Here is a 20,642-nt window from a genome sequence, read left to right on the forward strand (position 1 = left end):
AGTTGAAAACAACTTACAGGCACATGGCATGAGTGACTAACCCACACCAGGTGTGGGCACCCTGCGACTGACCTCGCCACTCTGAGCCTAACTCATCCTGGAATGTGAGCAGAACAGGAAGAAGCCCAGAGCAGATGATGGAGGACACCACACAGGCCTTAAGACAACACAGGCATTGTGACTGTGGCTCAGAGCAGACTCGATGCTGGACAAAGCTCGCAAGCCCATTCTGAACCTGGTGACAAGCACAGTACAGGGTGGTCTCAGTAGCACCTGTGCCAGTTCCAAGCCACTGATGGCACAGAGGCCCTGCCACCAGGACCAGCCCTTCAAGAGAAACGTAACCAAATTCCTAAGACTCCTAGAACTTCTCCCCTCTTCCCCTCAAGAGGAGGATGCAGTAAGGAGGTCCCACTGTGACCAGGTCTGCTATGGTGAGGCCAACCTGGCTACTATGACTGCCCTGACTGACAGAAGGGATCAATTCCATCAGCAAACAAATCTTACTTCACCTGCCAGAAACCCTTGCCATTCACAAAAGTGGGAACAAATCAGCTTGTTGAACTTAAAAAAATTAAAAAAAAAAAAAAAAAAAAAAAAAGCCAATTTAAGAAGTCCAGAACTAACAGAAGTGGATGCTCACAGTCAACTATTGGATGGATCACTGGGCCCCCAATGGAGGAGCTAGAGAAAATACCCAAGGAGCTAAAGGGATCTGCAACCCTATAGGTGGAACAACAATATGAACTAACCAGTACCCTGGAGCTACTCTAGCTGCATATGTATCAAAAGTCAGCCATCACTGGAAAGAGAGGCACATTGGACTTGCAAACTTTATATGCCCCAGTACAGGGGAACGCCAGGGCCAAAGAGTGGGAGTGGGTGGGTAGGGGAGTGGGGGGAAGGGTATGGGGGACTTTTGGGATAGCATTGGAAATGTAAATGAGGAAAATACCTAATAAAAAATATAAAAAAATAATAAAAGGAGAGAGAAATGAGGGAAAAAAAAAAAAAGAAGTCCAGAACTAGCTGGGTGAAGTGGTACATGTTTTTAATCCAGGACTAGAGAGGCAGAGGCGGAGACAGAACTCAACTGTCTGTGAGTTCAAAACCAGCCTTTACAAAGAGCAACCCTGTCTCAAAAAAAAAAAGGGCAGGAAAGATGGCTCCGTGGTTAAGAGCACTGCCTGCCCTTCCACAGGATCAAGGTTGGGTTACCAACACCCACACGCTGGCTCACAATTACCTGTAACTCCTGTTCCAGGGGGATCTGATACCTTCTTCTGGCCTCCATAGGGACTCTGTGCACAGAGTATACTTACATACATGAAGGGAAAACACCCAATACATAAGAAAATTTTAATATTGGAACCAAGGCAGGGATGAGCACCTACTGGCCACGACATCAACGACAAACCAGCTCTATAGGCTATTTAAACTCCACATGGATTTGAGAAGATCCGCAGGGAACAGAGAGTGTGTCTAAAAGTAACAAATACAAAATCTGATTGCTTATACAAGCCAGGAATGTCTTTGTGCCTTTGACATCAAATGAATTACTGTGACCACGTCAGAAAAGTCTCCACCTCCTACCTCTGACAGAGGAAGGATCTGGGAAGGTTCATGGATAAGAACTGCACACAGGCAGACTTACTACATCTGCAGCTGCCCCTAGACCAGGCAACCACAACCACTGGGACACCTGGAAGCCACTGGGCTGACCCATTATAGCCACACCTCCCCTGTGCCTTGCCCTTCCCATCCCATGCTGTGTTGCATTTGAGGTGTACCACTGCGATGCCCTACATAGCACCAGTCTAAGCCCTCACTGTATCCCATCAGCCTGGCTGAAAGACACATTTTGCTGACCTTGAGCACCTTCTGCAGGCGTTCCAGAAGAAGGCAGGGGAGTGCTGTGGTACCAGGAAGGAGCTGGGCTGGGCCCAGGCTGGGTCCACTCTTCCTGGTCTTTGAGAACAAGATGAGGCATGACCAGAAGAGAAATCCCTCTGAGTCCTCAGGCTCTTTGCATCCCCTGTTCATGGGGAGTGGCACAGGGTCTAGGGCAGCTTGTCACACTAAGGGTGGCTCTCATTTGCTACTGTCCCCAAACACCAGGGAAAACTGGCCATGTTCACTATATGAGAGTGTTTCCGCCCAAGGAGCCAAGGAGGAATCCTTGCAGCCACAGGGGATACCTAGGGTAGGATGTTCAGGCCACAACTGGGTCTGTGTAAAAAGCCACAAGCCAAAGCTGCTCCTCTGGCTCTGGGCTTTGCTATGGGAGTAGCAGGAGAAAGCTTCAGCAGGAGAGAATGAAGGACTTAGGGAGGGAGGGAAGCAGACTGTAAGGCTGCCAGCTACCTACGGGCTGTACCCCAAAGCTCCTCTGGCCCTTCAAGGCACCGCCCATACATGGCTCAAGATGGAAACTGCTAAGGAGGGGAAAACCAGTGGAGGAGAAAAGAGGCCAAGGTGGCACAGGCAGAGACTTCAGGAAGAAAGTGAGACAGCAGGAGCAAGAGCCAAGCCTCCAGTCTGGGAATGTGGCTGTCCCTGTGTGAAGGTTCCCCTAGGCACCCCTCCCCCAGCCCTCCCTCATGCCTGCAGCCTGGTGGTAGACAGCCAAGCCTCAGACAGTTGTTTCAAGCTGACTGTAAGTCCCCGGGGACTCCTGAGTGGAAGGGGCTGCCACCAGAGCAATGCCTACCTTGGCAGATCCCCACAGCCCCAGGCCTCCACCCCAGGCTTTCCTGTTTACAAAGAATGTCCACTGTAGACACCTTCCCAGAGCCTGGGTGACAATAGACTGGGTGTGTTTTCTGGAACCTTCTGGAGGGAGAAACTTTCTAATCAGGAAGTGAATGAGCAAGAAATGCCTTTACATCCTTGCAAGGAAAGCCTCCTTGTTCGTCTTGTATATATGCAAGCCATGTGCATGTATGCCACGTATGTATGTATATATACATGTGTGCTGTGTGCATGCTCTGCTCTGTCTGGTACTTAGCTGTCACCACCCTAATAAGCCATGGCCTCCATAAGGCACACTTTTGACAGCCTCACTTTGGACTTGCAGGGGTGTTAGCACCAGCCATCTCCACTGCTTAAGGAAAACCTGCACAACACTCTGGGATCAGGGCTTGTAGAATGGGGCTTAGGGCTGCAAAGTGCCAGCTTCAGACCTAGGAATCACAGGACACACATACTCCCTGCCCAAGAAGTGGCAGGAAGGCCTCGGGAACATGAGTAGGGGGGCAACTGAATTGCATAACTCTAAACCCTCAGATTATGAGTCGGAAGGACCCCACACACAACTCTACAATCCGAGATACCTCTGCAAGACCACCACCAACATAGCCAGGGACCCTGGGGAAGGAATTCAGCCAGGGGGCTTGCATGTGCCTCAAGGACAGACAAAGGATAGAAAGTCCATCTTCACAAGGAAGTTGCCCATCATCCCACACACATCATGGGCAGCTGGCACTGCAGTCCAGGAAGGGTGAGTGGAAGAGGGACAGAGAGTACTCCCTTGGTACAAAACTGACCACACTGTGAATGCTTGGAGGTTTAAGTAACAAGCCAGCACAGAGCAGAGATAGACTGTCCCCAGCCCAGCACCCAGGGCCATTCCCTAGACCTCAAAGGGTGGGTGACACTAATAAAACTGAAATACTGGTGACACCTCTGGTGACTTCAAGATGCCAGGCACTAGTGAGGAGCACCACCCCCACCAGTTCCTATGCCATACAGTGTCTGCAGAATGCCTGCCAGCAGCAAGACCCACAGAAGGAGGCCCAGGGAACCCCCACGAACCTCCTTCCAGCCTCTGCTTGACAGGAAGGGTACAGAAAACCCCAGCCCACTGCAGCTGGTGGGGTGAGGAAAGCCTCATAACTCCTCCAAGGTAGCCAGGGAACCCCAGCTCCTGGAAAGGGGAGCTCAGTCATGCAGAGCACTTCGGAACAGCAGACTCTAAGCAGGCTGTGTGTCTGTGTGTCTGGGTGAACAGTAGTGGACCATGTGGCTGTTCTATTTAGAGCCTGGCAGGAAGGACAGATGGGTCCAATGGAGAGCACACGGGAGGTGGGGATAACCTGGGGCCACCCAGGAGGGGCCTGAGGAGGGTATCCAGCATGCAGCCAAAGCCCACATAATGAGCTGACACCAGGATGCCTGTCATGTTCTAAGCAGTGCCCTGATCCTCGCCTGGGGATACCCCCCGGAACTGAAACTTTGCAGTGGGTCCTCAGAGCTTCCTGGGCTGCCCACCTCCAGCCTCCACCTTCCTTCAGGAAGTACTGCTTCCCCTGAAGCCCTGGGAGGGAGAAGTGGTGGTCCTGGAGAGCAGCAATGGGAATGTGGCAGGGACCATGGCACCAGGGCTTGAGGGAGGCCAAGGGTGGTCAGAGCAGGAGGGAGAAGGAAGGCAGGCCACAGGCACCTCTCAATATTGCTGGGTCTCAGTTTCCTTCTCTGTAAAATGGTCTGGGGCATCTGTGCCAGCCCAGAGAATAGTCTCCAGTAGCCCTGCGTGCCCAACCCTACTACGAGCCTGACTTCCACTCCCTGAGGAGGGACTCCCCAGTGGCCACCTCCAGCTGTGAGCTGTCTCCTCTCCCAGGGTCAGCTTACCACTCTAGGGGCCTGTTCTGGTATCACCATGCCCTTTGCTCAAAAGCCCCAGCCAATATCTCAGCCTCCTATCAGGAAGCCTCAGGCCAACGAGACCCTCCTGGGTAGTCAGAGAAAGTGAGACTGATTCCAACCCAGTTAGAACAGGCAGCCCACCACAGGGGCCCCTCAAGCAGAGAGAACTGAACTGGTCAGAAGTGAGCCAGTAAATAATCTCATAGACTCAGACCCAGAAAGTCTGTCGGCACATAGGGGCCAGAATGCAGCAGGCCCTCTTTCTGAGCCTGTGATGGCCCCATCCCACAGAACCCTAAGAGTGGAAAATACAAAGGCACAGTGGACAGAAGTGTGTTCCCTTCACACACACCCCCCATCACCATGGCAACCACAGACAGCAGCAATCCCAGGCACCCATCTGGGCTCTATCCCTGCATGCCCCACAGGAAAGGGTTGACCAGTCCAAAGCTAACTTCCTGGCCCTGCCCCATCCAACCAACCTTTAGCACGGCAGAGATGCCCCAGAGGCCCAGTGGGAGGGTCAGCCATGATCATCCCAGATCAACATTTGTCCCTGTAGCTAAACACCAGGCTACTAGGAAAGAGGTAAGAATGAAGTTGGGGGTGGGAGGGAACACACAGTAGGCTGAGCTCAGAGGGAGATGGATGATTCCCTGATAACACTGAAGTATGAAGGCCGTAAGGTCCAGAGAGCTGGACCAGTCTGTAGTGTTGGCTATACTGCTCCTACGAGCTCCACTCCAACCCCGGAGTTCATCTGACCCAGGGAGCCTCAGAGACTCTGAATGTCAAACCCACCTTTATGGTCACTAGCCATAAAGGTACCCTGCCTTAGGAGCTGTCACACACTGTGCTATCTCCCTGGCCTCACCTCCACCACCACCTACCCTCCTAGGCCAGGAGGCCTTGATGGTGGAGACTGCATTCTCCCCAGTGAACCAGCTCAGAGTGGGAGACTGGGAAACATATGGTAATGAGGAGGTCTAAGGTGAAGGTGAGGGGCTCAGGGGTATATTATTCAAGGTCTCTGATCCCTGAGGAAGGATTATAACAAGTGTAGACGGCTGGCCGTGTAGCCTATCATCAGGAACAGACACAAAGGCAAAGGTCTGCGAGCCAGATCTGCAAGAGCCTCTATAAGGACTTCAAGGAAGGGTTGTACCATCCCTTGACCTCAGGGGATAGCAACCCAAAGTTCCACTGTCCTGGCCAAATTCGTAGCTCCTAGTGTACAGTGTACCTCTGCAATGGTGTCACAGAAATGAGAAGGGTGTCGACATGGGAAACAATATCCACTATAAATCTCAAGTCAGGAGGATGGCTGTGAGGGCCTCAAGAAGCACCGTTATCAAAATGATCATCCCACCATCCCTACCATTAATACAATCAACGGTATCACCATCAACGTCAATATTGCGATCATCATAATCCATGTTGGCATCATTACCATCATCTTCAACATCATCAATATGGTCACCACCATCAACATCACAATCACCACCACCATCAACAGCATCACCAACATCATAACGATCAATACCACCATCATCACCATCACCATCACCATCACCACCATCACCTGAAGAACCCCCTGTTCTACTCCATTGTGCAGATGGAGGCTGGAGAAGTTCTGCAGGTGGCAAAGAGACTGTGCTTTGGGTTCTCTTGACCATACTCAGTGAGTTTGGGGCTGTCCATGGAGGGGCACCAGGAGGCACAGGAAACAGTCTAGCAGCTACCTCCCATACAGCCATGAATGGTACTATGGTTGGGCTTGCTGGTGACAGGTGTGGCTAGAATCAAACCACAGTCAGAGAGGCAGGAAGCAGAGCCAGAACAAAGGAGGTGAGGAGGAGATGCCATGCCCAGGCTGCATCCGTGCCAGGCAGCATTCACGTAAGAGTTGAGAAGTAAAGATACCAGTATATTCAGGGGTGAAGGCCATGGTGCTGACAGGCAGGTACCCACCATGCCAACTCTTCCTGAAGCACCCCGCCCCTGACACTTGCCAGTCAGTGTCATTACCGTCTGCACCTACCATGGTGGTCACTGTCTGGAATGTCTAATTGCTGAGGTGCTCACGACCCCAGGCAGTCCTCCCCAAACCACCAGGCCATCTCCACTCCCAAACTCCTCATGCGTAGAGATGTGCCTTCATGCCAGCCATGGATATATCCGTATCTATATAGAGGGCACACTCTGTTCAGGAGCCAGGTGATTCCAGCTGGACCCCTCCAGCTCCTGGCTGCATGGCACTTTTCCTCTGCCTGAATACAACTAGGGGGCAGCAGAGGGAAGTCTCACAGCTGTTCACAGCCTCGGGCTTATCAGGTACCAGCATGCCCGCTGCAGACACCCCCTGCCTGGCTCTAACCTGAGCATACTATACAGACATGCCTAATTTCTGACTCCTTCGCTGTTACTGCCTCTTGTGTGTTCAAGGTGTCTCTGTAGAGAGCAACGCATTTTCTTTGGCAAAGATAAGGTGGACTCTAGTCCTTTAGGCGGGCTCCTCCTTGGAGGCCTGCAATGAGCTGCTCTGGGGGGAGAGTATCATTCCAGACTGCTTTGTCTGGCACCAGGCTCCTGACCTGGGTACTGTCCTCTCACCTACCCAGGGGAGAAGGCTTAATGGATGATTGTGTCCAGTCTACAGGCACATAGCCATCCCTGCGGTAGAGAAAGATGGGTGCTTTTCAGAATCGTTAGATGCTTCAGAGCTACCTGAGAGAACCCAAGTTCCAGTCTGGAACCCCAGACTGTACTGAAAAGCACTTTCTTTCTCTACTGCAGGGATGGCTACAGGGCAACAGTCAATGGCCTTACTGCCCCAGCTAAAGTCAGGAGAACAGAGGAACAGGTAACACGCAGCTCCAGGACCCTAGAAAGTCCTGTGAATTGGCTTCCAATCCCAAGCAAGAGACCCATTCATGGCCAGCCATTCTCTGAGCACAACAGGCAGCCTGCTCCAGCCTGCTGCCCGACATTCACGCCAAGCTTCTTGCCCTGAAGCCAGACAGGTACTGCCGGGGGCAGGGGCAGGCAAAGGTGGGAGTCACACCCACTCATCCTCAGGCTGCCTGAATGGGAGAATAGCCACAGAGGGACGTGACCAAAGGGGCAGGGCCACTGAGGAGCAGCTGTGTGATGTCCTCCCTGCTCTGTACCAGACAAGACACTGATAACAGCAATCACTTTACATTCACACAGGGCAGGTGACTGTCAACACCTCAAAAACAGACTGCAGAGTGATAGAGACACACTTGGCGACAGTTGCTGCAGCTCAGGTTCCCATCCTGCACCCTCTCTAGGCTGGCATGTACCATGTGGGCTAGCAGACACACCACAGGAAGAACCTGTTGCTGGCCTGCAGTGAGGACTTCCTGAGCCAGCTAGCCCGTGCTCAGTTTCTTGACAACCCTGTCTCTACCACAGCACAGCCAGACAGAAACTACCCTAAGCCTGGGCCCTGAAAATTCCCGTCATGATGTCCTGGGCTTAGGGATAGGGGCGACAGCATTCCCTCCCGGGACCCTGAAAGGATGCTTACCTCCCTAAGGTCAGCCAGGGCTTCTTTCTGGACATTTGAAGCCTCCCTTCCAGGCTGTCCCCTTGAACTGTCTGCCTGTCCCCAACACTCTATGGTGCCTGCCCAGACTCTGGAGGAGAGTAAGTAGGCGGGAGAGGAAGAGGGGGGACTTCAAGAAAAACCCCAATGTTGGTGAGGAGAGGGGGCCCTGAGGCTACAAACTCTCGAAGGCAGTTTCTATTTAACAGGAAGAGAAATGATTGTTTCAATTTGAGCATTGTTGCTCCTTGGTGGCTCAGAGGTCCCACCGCCCACCTGCCCACAGCTCTGTCGCGGAACCCACGGAACCCCGGCTGGGCTTCCTGTCCTCCCTCACAGTCCTCACCTTCATTTGCATTCCTGACTGGCTTCAAATCACACTTGGAGGGGATCTGGGCCATACCCACCCAGGTCTCACCCATCTACCATAAAATGAAGTGGCTTCATGGGACATGAACGCTGGGGACTCTGGACAGTCAGGACAAAGGGATACTCCCAGGCAGAGAGTGCCCCTGTGGGGACATCCCCAAATCCTCCCACACCCGCTGATATTTTCCATACATAAGCACGATGTGGTGTAGCAGGTAGCGCCCAGACACACATGATAGACAGAAACAGGGCTTAGCCTGATCTGTTAGGCACCAGGGTCAGAAATCAAGCTCTCCCCGACCCACACAGCCTCTGCAGAAACCCCAGACCCAGCATATGCAACCCTCCCTCAGCAGGGGCTCACCCATGCCTTGTGACTTTTCATCATACCACGATGGCACATTTCTCTTCCCCTCCACAGGGGCTTGCCCATGCCTTGTGACTGGCCAGAGCATACAATGCATGTACCCAACAAATATAGGGGCCTGGCTGCCAAGCCTCTTTCCAGTGGGACAGGATTTCATCTGTGAGAGTGGGAATGGGACTTTCCAATCACCATCCACAGCCAGGTACCTCACTGTCCCTAACTCCACATGGACAAAGTCTGTACTGCTGATCATGGAAACCAACAGAGACTCCACTCACCATGTCCATCCATAGGATAACAGGGCTGTCTCCATGGGAGGTATGTGAATGGGTATATGCCACTCACAGTCTGGGGCCACAGGCTAAGCCCCAGAAATCTCCCTAGCCTCTGAGACCCCCATGTCTGGCTTAGCTGGGCCTATAATTCCCATAAGGCTGAACCCCCATCAAGAATGTCACCCCAGTGGATCTCTGTGCACAGGCTGTTTGGTCAGGCTCTTTATACTTCCCCCTCATCTACCAGCAAGTGGGAGTGAGTTCTGCCTAGGTGACAATAGCAAGTATGGGGACAGGATCTCCCACCTGGTCACCATCACTCACAGCCTCCCACTCCAACGCAGGGCTGCAGCAGCACAGGATGGGCAGGAGATAGGCAGCAATGTGCACTGGGGCCCACACCCCAGAACCTGAGGAGTGCCACCAGCATAGAGGCCCTCAGGGACAGGGGACAGAATAAACGACAAGCTGCAGGACAGCCCCTAAGCAGACTCTGGGGACCAAAACCTCCACCCAGATGGAACTTAGATTAGCTTTCTATCCTTCTATACAGATGAGAGGCAGCAAACACCGATACAGATTCCCCGTTTCCTCAAACCTGCATGGTCCGGAGCTCCACTCTTTCTGAGAAGATCACAGCCCACCCACCCTAGGAAGCCCTCAGTATCCCTGGTGAATGTGACAAAGGACAATAAGGTATACTCTTACTATGTCAGAGATGAGAGGCTGGAGCCTCTCTCCTACCCAGAAGCCTGGGAACACTGCAGATGAGTCAGAAATGCCAGACTGAGTGACTGCACACACTCGGCCTAATAAGACCCCTGGGCTCAGAGCCTACTGACTTCCCTGCACGCATGATGTTCATGTGCCACATTGGTCTCCTTCCTAGAAAACAAGCAACTGGGAAGAGGTAAGAACAAGCCAGAAAGACACAAGGGCTGAGACAGCTCAGCAGCTAACATGCTCACTTCACTGCTCTACAGAGGACCAGGGTTTGGTTCCCAGCACTCATATCAGGTGGCTCACACATGCCTATAACTTTAGCTTCAGGGGATCCCATGCCTTCTCCTGGCCTCTGTGGGTACCTGCATATACATAGTAACTAACTCAGGTTTGGTTCCCAGCACCCACATGGCAACATAACCATCTCCAAATGCAGCTCCAGAGGAACTGGCCTCTCTGCCCCTGCAGGTGCCAGGCACGCACATGGTAGGTACAACTACATGCTTTCGGGCAAAAACACACAGACACATAAAATGCAAAGAAGTCTTTAAAAAAGAAAAGCAGCCAGGCATGGTGGCGCACACCTTTAATCCCAGCACTCGGGAGGCAGAGGCAAGTGAATTTCTGAGTTCGAGGTCAGCCTGGTCTCGAGTGAGTTCCAGGATGGCCAGGGCTACACAGAGAAACCCTGTCTCGAAAATCAAAAAAAAAAAAAAAAAAAAAAAGGAAAAGCAGCAGGAAGTGGGAAAAGGACTAAAACTCAAATGTCCAGCAGGTCTGGACAGTCGACAGCCCTGGGCTCTGGGCTCATCTCTGCATGTAGCCCACAGCACGTTGCTGAGCTTTCTCAACTACAAACTACAAACCACAATGGAGACTCTGCAAAGGCCCAGAAAGAACACACGGTCCAGTGTGAAAGCTGGGGCCCCCATCTGAGCCTCCCAGTGGCTTTGGAAAGGTGACTTTCCCCTCTCTGAGCCTCAGTTTTCCCTCAAATATGGGCAGAAGAGTGAGTTCTCAGGCTATCTATAAAGATATGTGAACACAAAGTATGTGCCAAGGCACACTATACAAAGGATGTCACTGCTACTAGATAGAGGAAAGGGCCAAAGCCAATCAACCCACCACCAAGACAGCAGCTGTAGAGACTTAGGGAAAGGCTCCCATTTCTGCCACCTCAAGTGGCCGCAGGCAGCCAGGCTCACCATGTCTCACAGCATCAGGCAGGCCAAGCTCTAGTGCCCCCTCAAGGGTATATCAAAGCCAGGCCCAGGAAGAGAGGCCCAGTCCTCCACATCCCATCAGCTAGGCTCACCTGTTCTGTTTCCGTACCTGTAAGAATGAGAATAAGCCAGACCCAGGAGAGACAGGTCCTGCCTAGAGCCCCAAGATAAAAGCAATCCCCCTGACTTAGTGACGGCCTAAAGCCTGGACCTTTTTCCTAAAACCTTCTGCCCCTGATACCGAGGTGAAGCCCAGATATGTGGGCTCTTGGGACAGGCCTCAGTGTATTCATTGCAGGCTGAGCTGTGCAGCCTAGATTGGCCCAGCCACGACAGGCTGCAGGTATAGGCCATAAAGAGGTCTATACCCAGACTCCTGAACCCAGACTCTCCTCCCCTGTGGTCCTCAGGCCCTCTCCTTCCCCAAACTCCTACACCCTGCAGGTAGATCCCCTATACCACACCAAACTCTACCCTCACCTGCCAGCCACCTGTGGTCCCCTGCCCGCCAGGCCAGGCCCCCTCCTGAGAATGAGGCAAGAAGGCGCAGCCTCATGGTGAGGGCAGGTGAGAGGTCCCACCATGGTGGGGGCCCCATCAGTCCCCGGCCTGCCGGCTCAGGGTCCCACAGCCTCAGGCGATGCAGCTTGGTCAGGGAGCTGGAGCCTAGGAGGGAAAGGCAGCAAGCCCGGTGAGCCTCTGGAGGCAGCTAGGCTCTCAGGAACAAGTGTCGTTGGCACTGGCCCTATAGCCCAGTTCCCCTTTTCCAGGACCCGCCCGGCCCTCCACCCTTGGCCAGACACCTGTGACCACAGGCAGCTCCCGATGGCCGAAACCAAGGGCTTCTTGGAAGAAGACTGGGAACCAGCCTCATTTCCTCAAACTAAAACAGACAGTGCTTGGTACAAACAGATCCCCACCTGACCAGGGCTCAGATGCACTGACGGGAGTTCAAATCTCCCGCCACCTCCAGCCAGATACCTGACTAGAAGCAGATCAGGTTACCTGGCTGGGCCTGCTCCCCATCTGCACACTGGTGGGACAACAGAACCCAGTGCCAGCTGGCACTCAAGAGTGCTTCATGATCTGACAATGAGCCTATCCTCATGCTGGCCTGGGCCCTGGGGAAACCTGCTCCTTGCCTATACCCTCACACGGCAAGCAGCACACTCAACAGCAAGCCAGGCAGTCAACTCCTAGGAAAGTCCTACAGAGCAGATGCAAGGCTAGGCCTGGAGGCCTGGCAATGCCAGTGCTGGAACTGGTGTGAGGAGCAGTGTGGCCAAAAGCTGGGAAGACCAGGCCCGAAGAGCAGTGTCTATGCAAGTGTTGTGAGGGTGCTTCAAGAACATGGCAGGAAAGAGGCTTTTGTACCCTCAACTACCTTCTAGCTACATGAGGGCTCATTCTTCAGGGTACAGGGCTCCTTCTGTGCCCTTCCAGTCAAGGTCCAAACCCAGGCCCAGCGATGGGGGCTGAACATGGGGACACAGCACGCAGTCTTCCACTGACCCCTCAAACAAGTCTAAGACTCAATAGGCTCTGTCACGCTGGGCTTGTCCTACTCAAGAGGTGGGGACCCGCAGTGCAGTCCACTAACAGGGCAGCTCTAAGTAGCAAGCACCTGCTGCTATCACATACACTGTCCCTACCACAGCAGCACTGGGAACAGGGAGACTACCAAGAGGTCATCAAGGCTGGAGGGACACACTGAGGTACACATACCCATCTGAAATACTTCTGATGGGATCTGGGGCTAGAGGAGGGGCTGACCAGGGACAGAATGTGAGAACTGGACAGGCCTGAGCATGTGAGAACCCCACGGGCCATAGCTCCCTGGGATAGTGGGATGCAGGAGGGCTCTCTTCTTCCTGGTCTGATGGCCAGCAGCAGTCCTGTCTTCCCCCATTCCCCAACACCCCCAACTAAGCACTAAGATATCCCTTTCCTCCGCTCCCAGACTCAGTTACCTATGCACACCAACTCAGGGTGAGGTAGGAGACCATAGAGACATCCCCAGGGTTTTCACTTTGCAGTAGAGGGTTCCTGGGATCCTGGCTCTACGTCAAAGAAAACACAGCATATTTTTGTGCTTTTATTTGGCTTGGGTTTTGTGTTATTTTCATAATGACCCAACACCCAGACAGACAGATCCCAGGCTCCTGCCCTTCTGTATGCTAGCCAGGGCCACTTCTTCTATCTGCTTTGGAGGCTCCGGACCCTGTTCCATTTGGTTCAGACAGGATTATACCCAGATCAGCCTATAGCCAGGCGCCAGGCAGTCCTGACTGGAGGGACTACCATAGCCAGTCTGTTTGATTCTTACCCTGCCCTGACCAAGACTTCATCACGAGAGGTGAGCATGTCACCATGGCAGTGCCTGGTGGACAGTTATGACCCCTGAGTCACCTGCCTTAGGTCTGGTCTGTAAACAAGGCCTGTACCCCAGGCGAGGGTAGGGATGAGGTGGTAGGCCTTCACAGGATCATCTGGTGGCCATCTGTGCCCACCAAACCTCAGAAAGCTGACTCTTGCCATCTTAGCAGCCATGGATGGCAATGCTTAATGTTACCCTTTCTACCTGTCTAGGGCTCAACCTTGGCCCCATAGGAGGTGGAATCCAGAACTGCAGGGCCACCTCTCAAAGCTAGCAGTCTTGCTTCCAACCTCAGTATGGTTTCTTGCTAAGCTCTGAACACATCTCAAGCACATTCCACAAACCCCATCCATTGTCTTCTGTGCTGACAGAACTCGTAGAGAATGCAGAGACCATACAGAGCAAGTCCAGATGGGTAGTCACAGGCCGCTGTTCACTCACTGAGGGTCCTCCTGTGAGGCACAGGCCTTACCACAGCCCACCTAAATGTGTCAAGTGCTGGAGAACTCTCTAACAGGAATAGCTGCTAAGATATATGAGGAACACAGCCATATCTATGTAGATCATACATGGCCTAAGGCCTAACCAGTGCCTACACCCATGACATAGCCAGGGAAGCCCATCCCTAGCAGGCCGCTCAGTCGGGCTCTTCTCTGTCAGGCACAACCTGGGCCAAGCCCAGCCATAGGTCCTCTGACAATGAGCAGCATAGTACTGGAGCAGACCTGTGAGCACTATGGCCACTCTGAGGAGGCAGAACAGCAGGACCAGTTCTTCTGCGGTCAGTTCTTTAACAGGGTGACATGACATCACATAGGTGGCTTTGGGTCAGCCATGGTGGTATTCACACCATGAGAACTAAAAAGGCTGAAGTGAGCAGCCATGGCCACCATACACTGACTAGCATAACATATCCCTCACGGGTGGGGGAGTGGTAAACATGTGACCTAAAGACCCCACCCCTTACCCCCCTCAAGCAGACCCACAGTTCCAGGGAAGCATGGGGTCGACTTGATCTCACCCTTGCCTCTCATCCTCCTCCTTTTGGTCCAACGACTCCAACCCCTCCCTCCCCAGGCTCAGGGCACACCCCCCACCCAGACCTCAACTTCCGTCCTACCACAGGCAGCCAGGCTAAGCACAGTGGACAGAGTGGTAAGAGGGACAGGAGACAGACCAAGCTCCTGTAGGCTAGACTTAGCCACGATGTTGCGGTGACTGTCCCTCTTCCTCCACCTGACATACTGATGGAGCCTCAGCACAGGGATCAAAGGCCTAGTCTGGGCCTCAGGGCTGAGGAGAGCGAAGGACCCTGAGAGCACCCACTAAGCACCACACCTGACATCAGACACTTTGCCTGGCTCCCCGGTAGACTTACCTCTCCCTGAACAGTGCCTACCTAAAGTCAATGTCCTTGTGGGCCCCACATACAGAAGGCCACATGACCATCAGCCATCAGGGCCCATCTGGTCCTGCCTGGTTCATCCCACATGGTCATTCTCTCTGGGTTTTCCCATCAAGGGTCCCTCCTCCAAGAAGTCCTCCCTGCTCCTCTTGGAAGACACAGCTAGCCTCGAGATTGAAGACCATTTGGCAAACTGGGCCCATTTATCAGTAGCCACTAAGGTCTGGTCTCATGAACACTGCCCCAAAGGAGACTCCTTACTTCCTGTGACCACACAGCCCTGTCCAACCACATCTCAAGCAGGCTCCTACCTGGCTCCATCAAGTAGCTACAGGCAAGCCTTGGCCTGTCAGCCTGAGCCTCTCAGCTGCAGCCAACCCTGCCACCCCCACTTCGGGATCCAAGTGACTCACAGGGCCAGCACACCGCCTCTGGCCCACACCACAGGTATCCATGGAACACTCACCTGCCCAGGCTTGCTGCCGGTAGACAGCAGCAGTGCCAAAGTCAAGCTTGGTCCACTGAGAGGCAAGATAGGAGATGGGAGCCAGGATGCCCTGAACTCCACCAGGCCATCCAGTCACACAGACAGACAGAGGCTTCAGAAAAGGACTCCTGAAGGTCATTTTCAGGTAGGCTGGGGGCAAGGGGGGAAACACAACAGACAACTACGCACAACACGACACTACATGCCCATGGACAGACCAAGAGCGCTGTAGTCCTGACTCTGAAACTGAACAGCCTATGAGAACCACAGACCTTCCTGTGCCCAGAGGACATGGCCCTGAGGTCAGATGGAGTCTGCTCTGCATGCCTGTGGGCCTAGGGAACCTCCAACCTAGATCAAGGGAGATGCTGGCCCTCTCCCTGTGAGAGTCCAGCAAGTTTTGAGACTGAGGAAGCTCATATTGCTTCCCACAGTAGGGCAAGGCTGGCGTGCAGTCTAGCATAGGCCACAGGGAGGGAAGGCCCAGCAAGAGTTCCACTTTTGACCAGCCAGGGCCTGGTGTCCTTCCACGGAGACTGAGAAACCAAGATGTCCTGTATGTCTCCCAGGAATAAGGGCGGCTAGGGACACAGTGAATCCTGGACGTGCAGGAGTTGTACAAGTAGCATCTGTAACCTAGAACCAGACACTGGCTCAGACCGGTGGGGGCTGCTCCCATCCCAGGGCCCAGTCATAGACCCCACAGATGGCAGAGTGAAGCATACCCTCTCACAGTACCTCAAAGTACCTCAGCCCTGGCCTGAGTACCCACTGAGCAGCCTGCTTCCTCTCACACTGGTCACTGCTCACAGTCCCATTTATCTTCCAACATCATGCTAAGATGACTAGACTTTTGCCCAGAGTTATAGGTACAATTAAGATGGGCTCAGGATTCTGCAACTCTGGGAATATCCAGGACATGGAACAGACTCCTGAGGTGTGGGAGCTACTCTCATCCAATCCTATGAAGGAGCATAGGGTGCAATCTGAAGGAGAAATCAAAGGGAAGAAGTGAGATGGGACACAACCAAGCAAAGACCAGCAGGCCCAACAGGGGACAACATGACATCAGTCCTGCTGTGCAGAGGTGTGGCCAAGGTGGAAGGGCCCTCAGGCTGGGCTGAGGGATCTGGGTGGAAGTCTCAGAACTAAGCCAGCAGGCAGGTGACCTGGCTGAGCTGCATCTGCTAGCCAGTGGACAGATGCAGAAAAGACACATGAGGACAAATGAGAGACTCTGTCCTCACCTGGACATAAGGCAGGGCCTCTCTCTGGCCAGGACGTGGGCAGAGCAGGACAATCTGACTTGAGGAAACAAAACAAAAATCACAGCCAGGATCCCTCTAGGCCAAAGGCCACAGCCAGGCTGGGAGGACTCTGGAGGCAGGGTGTAAGATGACATCTGGGAGCCTGTGGCTTATGGACTCCTACTTATCAAATGTTGCATAGAGCCAACGCCCCCTCTCTGTGGCCAGGTCCACTGAGCTTGGTGACCTACCATCTGAAGACCAGCTTAATGGTAAGGGCTGTTGCCGTGGTTCTTGTGACCCACAGGAACTTGGAAATGGGGGCCAAGGCCTGTTTTCTGGGCACATTGGAGTTTAGCTCTTAATAAGGTGGCAAACATTCATGTCCCTAAAACCCACGGGGCCACAGGCCTGGGCCACTTTTCCCTGTTCCATTTCTGAACACAGGAAGTGTAAGTGGAGAATCCAGGAGTAGGGCCCTGCACATAACACACCACAGCTGTCTGGGCTTCCAGATGCTGGGTACATTGGAAAGGATGCGGCACTCTCCCTGAGATGGCAAGTCCTCAGTGCTCTGTGGGATGGCCAGCCGCTCCTGAAAGGGCCTCACCAGCTCTCATCCCCAGCCTGGCCCTGAACCAGGCTTCCTGCTGGGTTTGCTTCTAATCCCATCAAAGTCATTGAAAGCCTGCTCCCCGCCCTCAGCCCCGCCCTGGCCCGTGCAGCCACCTCTCCCGAGGGTAGCAGCTTACATAGGCCTAGCCTGCACCAATGCCAAGCTGCACGCCAGGGCTTCAGCCAGCCTGGGTGGCCAGTGCCACCTCCAGCTCAACTCAAATCAGCACCAGACCCTTCTCCCGTACAGGAAGGCTCTTTACTAGAGAATCTGACAAAGTTCAGCACATCTGTGAAATACCCTGACACTTTACTGATAGCCTCTGCCTTGCTCCATCTGGGAGGGCAGGACAGGCTCCTGGGAGGGCAGGACAGTCCAACCAATGGCAACATAGAGGGCAAAGGTGGAGAGTCAGACATGGATGGAGTTCTGAATTCCCCTCACTCTCTAAAATCCAACAGTGCGTTGACCAGGTCACAAAGACTTGCTGTTCAGTTTCAGCAGCTGAGATCCTGATCCTAGTTCTAGATCTGGTGGCACCCACTGTAGAGGAAGGACTTCATCAGTGGACACAGGAACATCCTGCCCAAGGGTGTGACCTGTCACCTCCAGGGAACTCCAGCAAACACATTGCAGCAACCATAACCCAGAATCATGTATTCAGAGAGCAGTCATCATGGCATTGGTTCTGGCGGCCCACTGCCAACCGCGCTGCAAGGACCTGTAACTGGACCCATTCATACAAGAAAGAAAACAAGAACGAAGTTACATCTTGAACTTCGGCAGCTTCCCTCCCAGTCACAACGGGACTAAAAACCCACTGCAAGGAAGAATCCTAACGCCAGTGTGGGGAAGGGGCTGCTGTGAGGGCTGATGGAGGACTTGGAGGAGCCTCTGGCAGCCTCACTGTGAGAACGTCAAGCTGTGTGGGAGAGGTGTGTGCATCTCACAGGCACCAGACAGTTCCTCCCATCAGGCTCCTTCTGAGCACCAATCAGCCCCAGGCTTGCTCAACACCTCGAAGCCCATCCACACTCACTTCACCCAGGACACCCCTCCGGTTCCACCTCTAGCTACAACCATGCACCAGACACATGCTACCCTAGTACTGCCCACTCTGATAAGTACCACTTATCAGGAGGGATGACAGGACTAGCATCACCCTCCACCTGGGGGACTGTGTGGTGAGATGTGGAGACGGCATCCAAGCTTAGCCGGTTCAACACAGTCGCCCTCGGAACTGGCCAAAGTTCCCTGAAGCAGAAGGTAAGGTCCAATGAAGTCAAGGCTCACCCCGGTTACCTATCTCTGAAGCAAGGAAGCTGGAGTTCTGTCCCCCTGAAAGTCCTAACATCTGAGCCTCCTCCAGAGGCTGAGCAACTATCTGGAGTCTCTGCAGCCCTGTGGCAGCCTTGAGGCCAGCCTAGGTAAGAGTCAGTCATAGCAGCAGAGAGCATGCCTGCACAGAGGGCATGGGGCCAGGACAAAGGAAGGCTGGATGACACGCTGCCCAGACCTCCTCCTGGCCTGCCCACTTGGCCAGCTGCCCAGCCAAGTAAATGATGCTTCCTTCCCAGACCCTGCCTGTGCTCACCTGGGCCACACCACACTAGTTTTTCAGAGCCCAGGCTCCTCACTAGACTCAGCTACAAGGAGTCGGGAAGAACCCCAACTCCTGGTATCCACAGGTGGGCGTGCCCAACCCCCACCTTCTACCGGTAGATAGTAACCAGAAAAGACTATTGCCCACACTCCCTGATTATCCAGCAAGCTCCATGCACAACAGCTGACAACTGGGACCTCTCCGGCTCTCTCAAACCTCCAGCAAGCCTGACTTCTTTTTGCAGGAAGGATGAAGAGACTCAGAAGTAAATTGCAACCTGCCCAGGGCCATTCTGCTGGCTAGTCAGGAGTCCGAGGCCACCAGAGCACAAAAGGCAAGGGGATCAGAGGGGGTGAGAAGGAGGGAGGGAGGGGGGACAGAGCTGTAGGACGGAGGGGGAGAGGGAGTAGAGGTATACAGGAAAAGGGAGAGGTAGTATTGGGTGTGGAAGAAAGACAAAGAAGGACAGGCAGCTGTGGAAGGGGCCCAAGCAGAGGACGTATAACCACCTCTGGACAGCAGAGACACAACAGAGCTAAGCCAGGGGCATTGGCAGGCCCTGCTCCCACGGGATGAATAAAGGGGATACAAAACACATTAGCCTCCTAGAAGTCCACACAAGGCAGGGTCACTGGATGGGTAGCTATGTAGGTACAGGAATCTCCCCCCCAGATCAGAGGGTACCCATTTGGGGCCTGGGACCCCTTCTTACTCTGCACTCGATTCTGGTAGGGGCTGCCTCCCACTGAAGCTCCCACCACAGATAGAAGCCATACTGAGTTCCTCTAGTGTTTTACCCTGAACATACCAGGCAAGCCATTGTCCACAGGCAGAGCCAAAGCCACCAAGTAGCTCTGCCCTGGGGCTGGGGGATGAGAGCACATGGCAGGTCTGTTTTCCTCTGGCTTCTATGCCAGTCTCAGGGTAGCTGGAGCTTGTTTTACTTTGCTGAACACAGACATCTGACACACACTCTTATACCCGGGGACCCTGACTGCCCTTAACCACTCTGAAGCTTGCTGGCCTCACAGACCCAGGATGGTGACCCACCCCCAGGGCCCACCCTGGGCATCCAAGCATCACCTGCCCCCAGTCTGGCTCAACCCTAGTTCTAAGCTGGGCCCATCACTGAGATGACCCTGGGATGTACTAACAGTCCTCTGGGCCAAGATCTGCCCAGACCCAGCCTTTTTAGTCCACTGTGTGTGTGAGTGTGTATATGTGGTGTGCACGTGCACGTGTTGGGGGTTGCCAACCAAGCTCCAAGAAAGAGCTCAGCACATAGTGCCCTCTCCAAGGTTCATGATTTCCCACTGCGGGTCTGGAACAAGGTTTCCCCAGGAGCCACTCAACAGTGACCACCACACAAGAGGACAAATTCACCTCTTTCTACACACACACACACACACACACACACACACCCATAGCTCTGGTCATGTCATCAGGTCTGGCCCAGAGAAGCTGTCAAATAGACATTTGCTAAAGGATGGGATAATGGAGCCAGGCACTGCAGACCCATCAGAGGCTTCCATGTTCTGAAGCTCCAACTGAGGCCCAGACTGTAAGGCTGTGTGTGACTGGACAAAGGCTGACCAAACAAACCCTCTGGGACTTATTTCCTCTTCTGCAAAAAGCTGCAGGCTAAGGAAGTGGCCAGACTGTAATGTCTCTCTCCTATGCCCCCATTTGCAGAGCTTCAGAGGCAGCTGCTCCTCCGGCGCCATCCCCTCTG

The 20,642-nt window shown here is 53.6% G+C and overlaps 1 protein-coding gene across 5 annotated transcripts in view; it reads right to left on the reverse strand.

The window, feature by feature from the left end:
* Rxra (retinoid X receptor alpha) overlaps positions 1-20,642 on the reverse strand; it is an 87,883-nt gene that overhangs the window by 26,215 nt on the left and 41,026 nt on the right. The window contains exon 1 of one of the 5 annotated variants that reach the window (XM_029472840.2): positions 1,870-2,034. The exons of the other annotated variants lie outside the window; for them this stretch is intronic. Coding sequence (XP_029328700.2) covers positions 1,870-1,990 — 121 coding nt within the window. The 5' untranslated portion in view covers positions 1,991-2,034. Of the gene's footprint in view, positions 1-1,869; positions 2,035-20,642 lie in introns of those variants that run through there. 5 annotated transcript variants of the gene reach the window in all.

This window comes from Mus caroli, unplaced genomic scaffold, assembly GCF_978045245.1.
Source record: "Mus caroli unplaced genomic scaffold, Mus_caroli_1 scaffold_2, whole genome shotgun sequence".
In the NCBI taxonomy this organism is placed as follows: domain Eukaryota; kingdom Metazoa; phylum Chordata; class Mammalia; order Rodentia; family Muridae; genus Mus; species Mus caroli.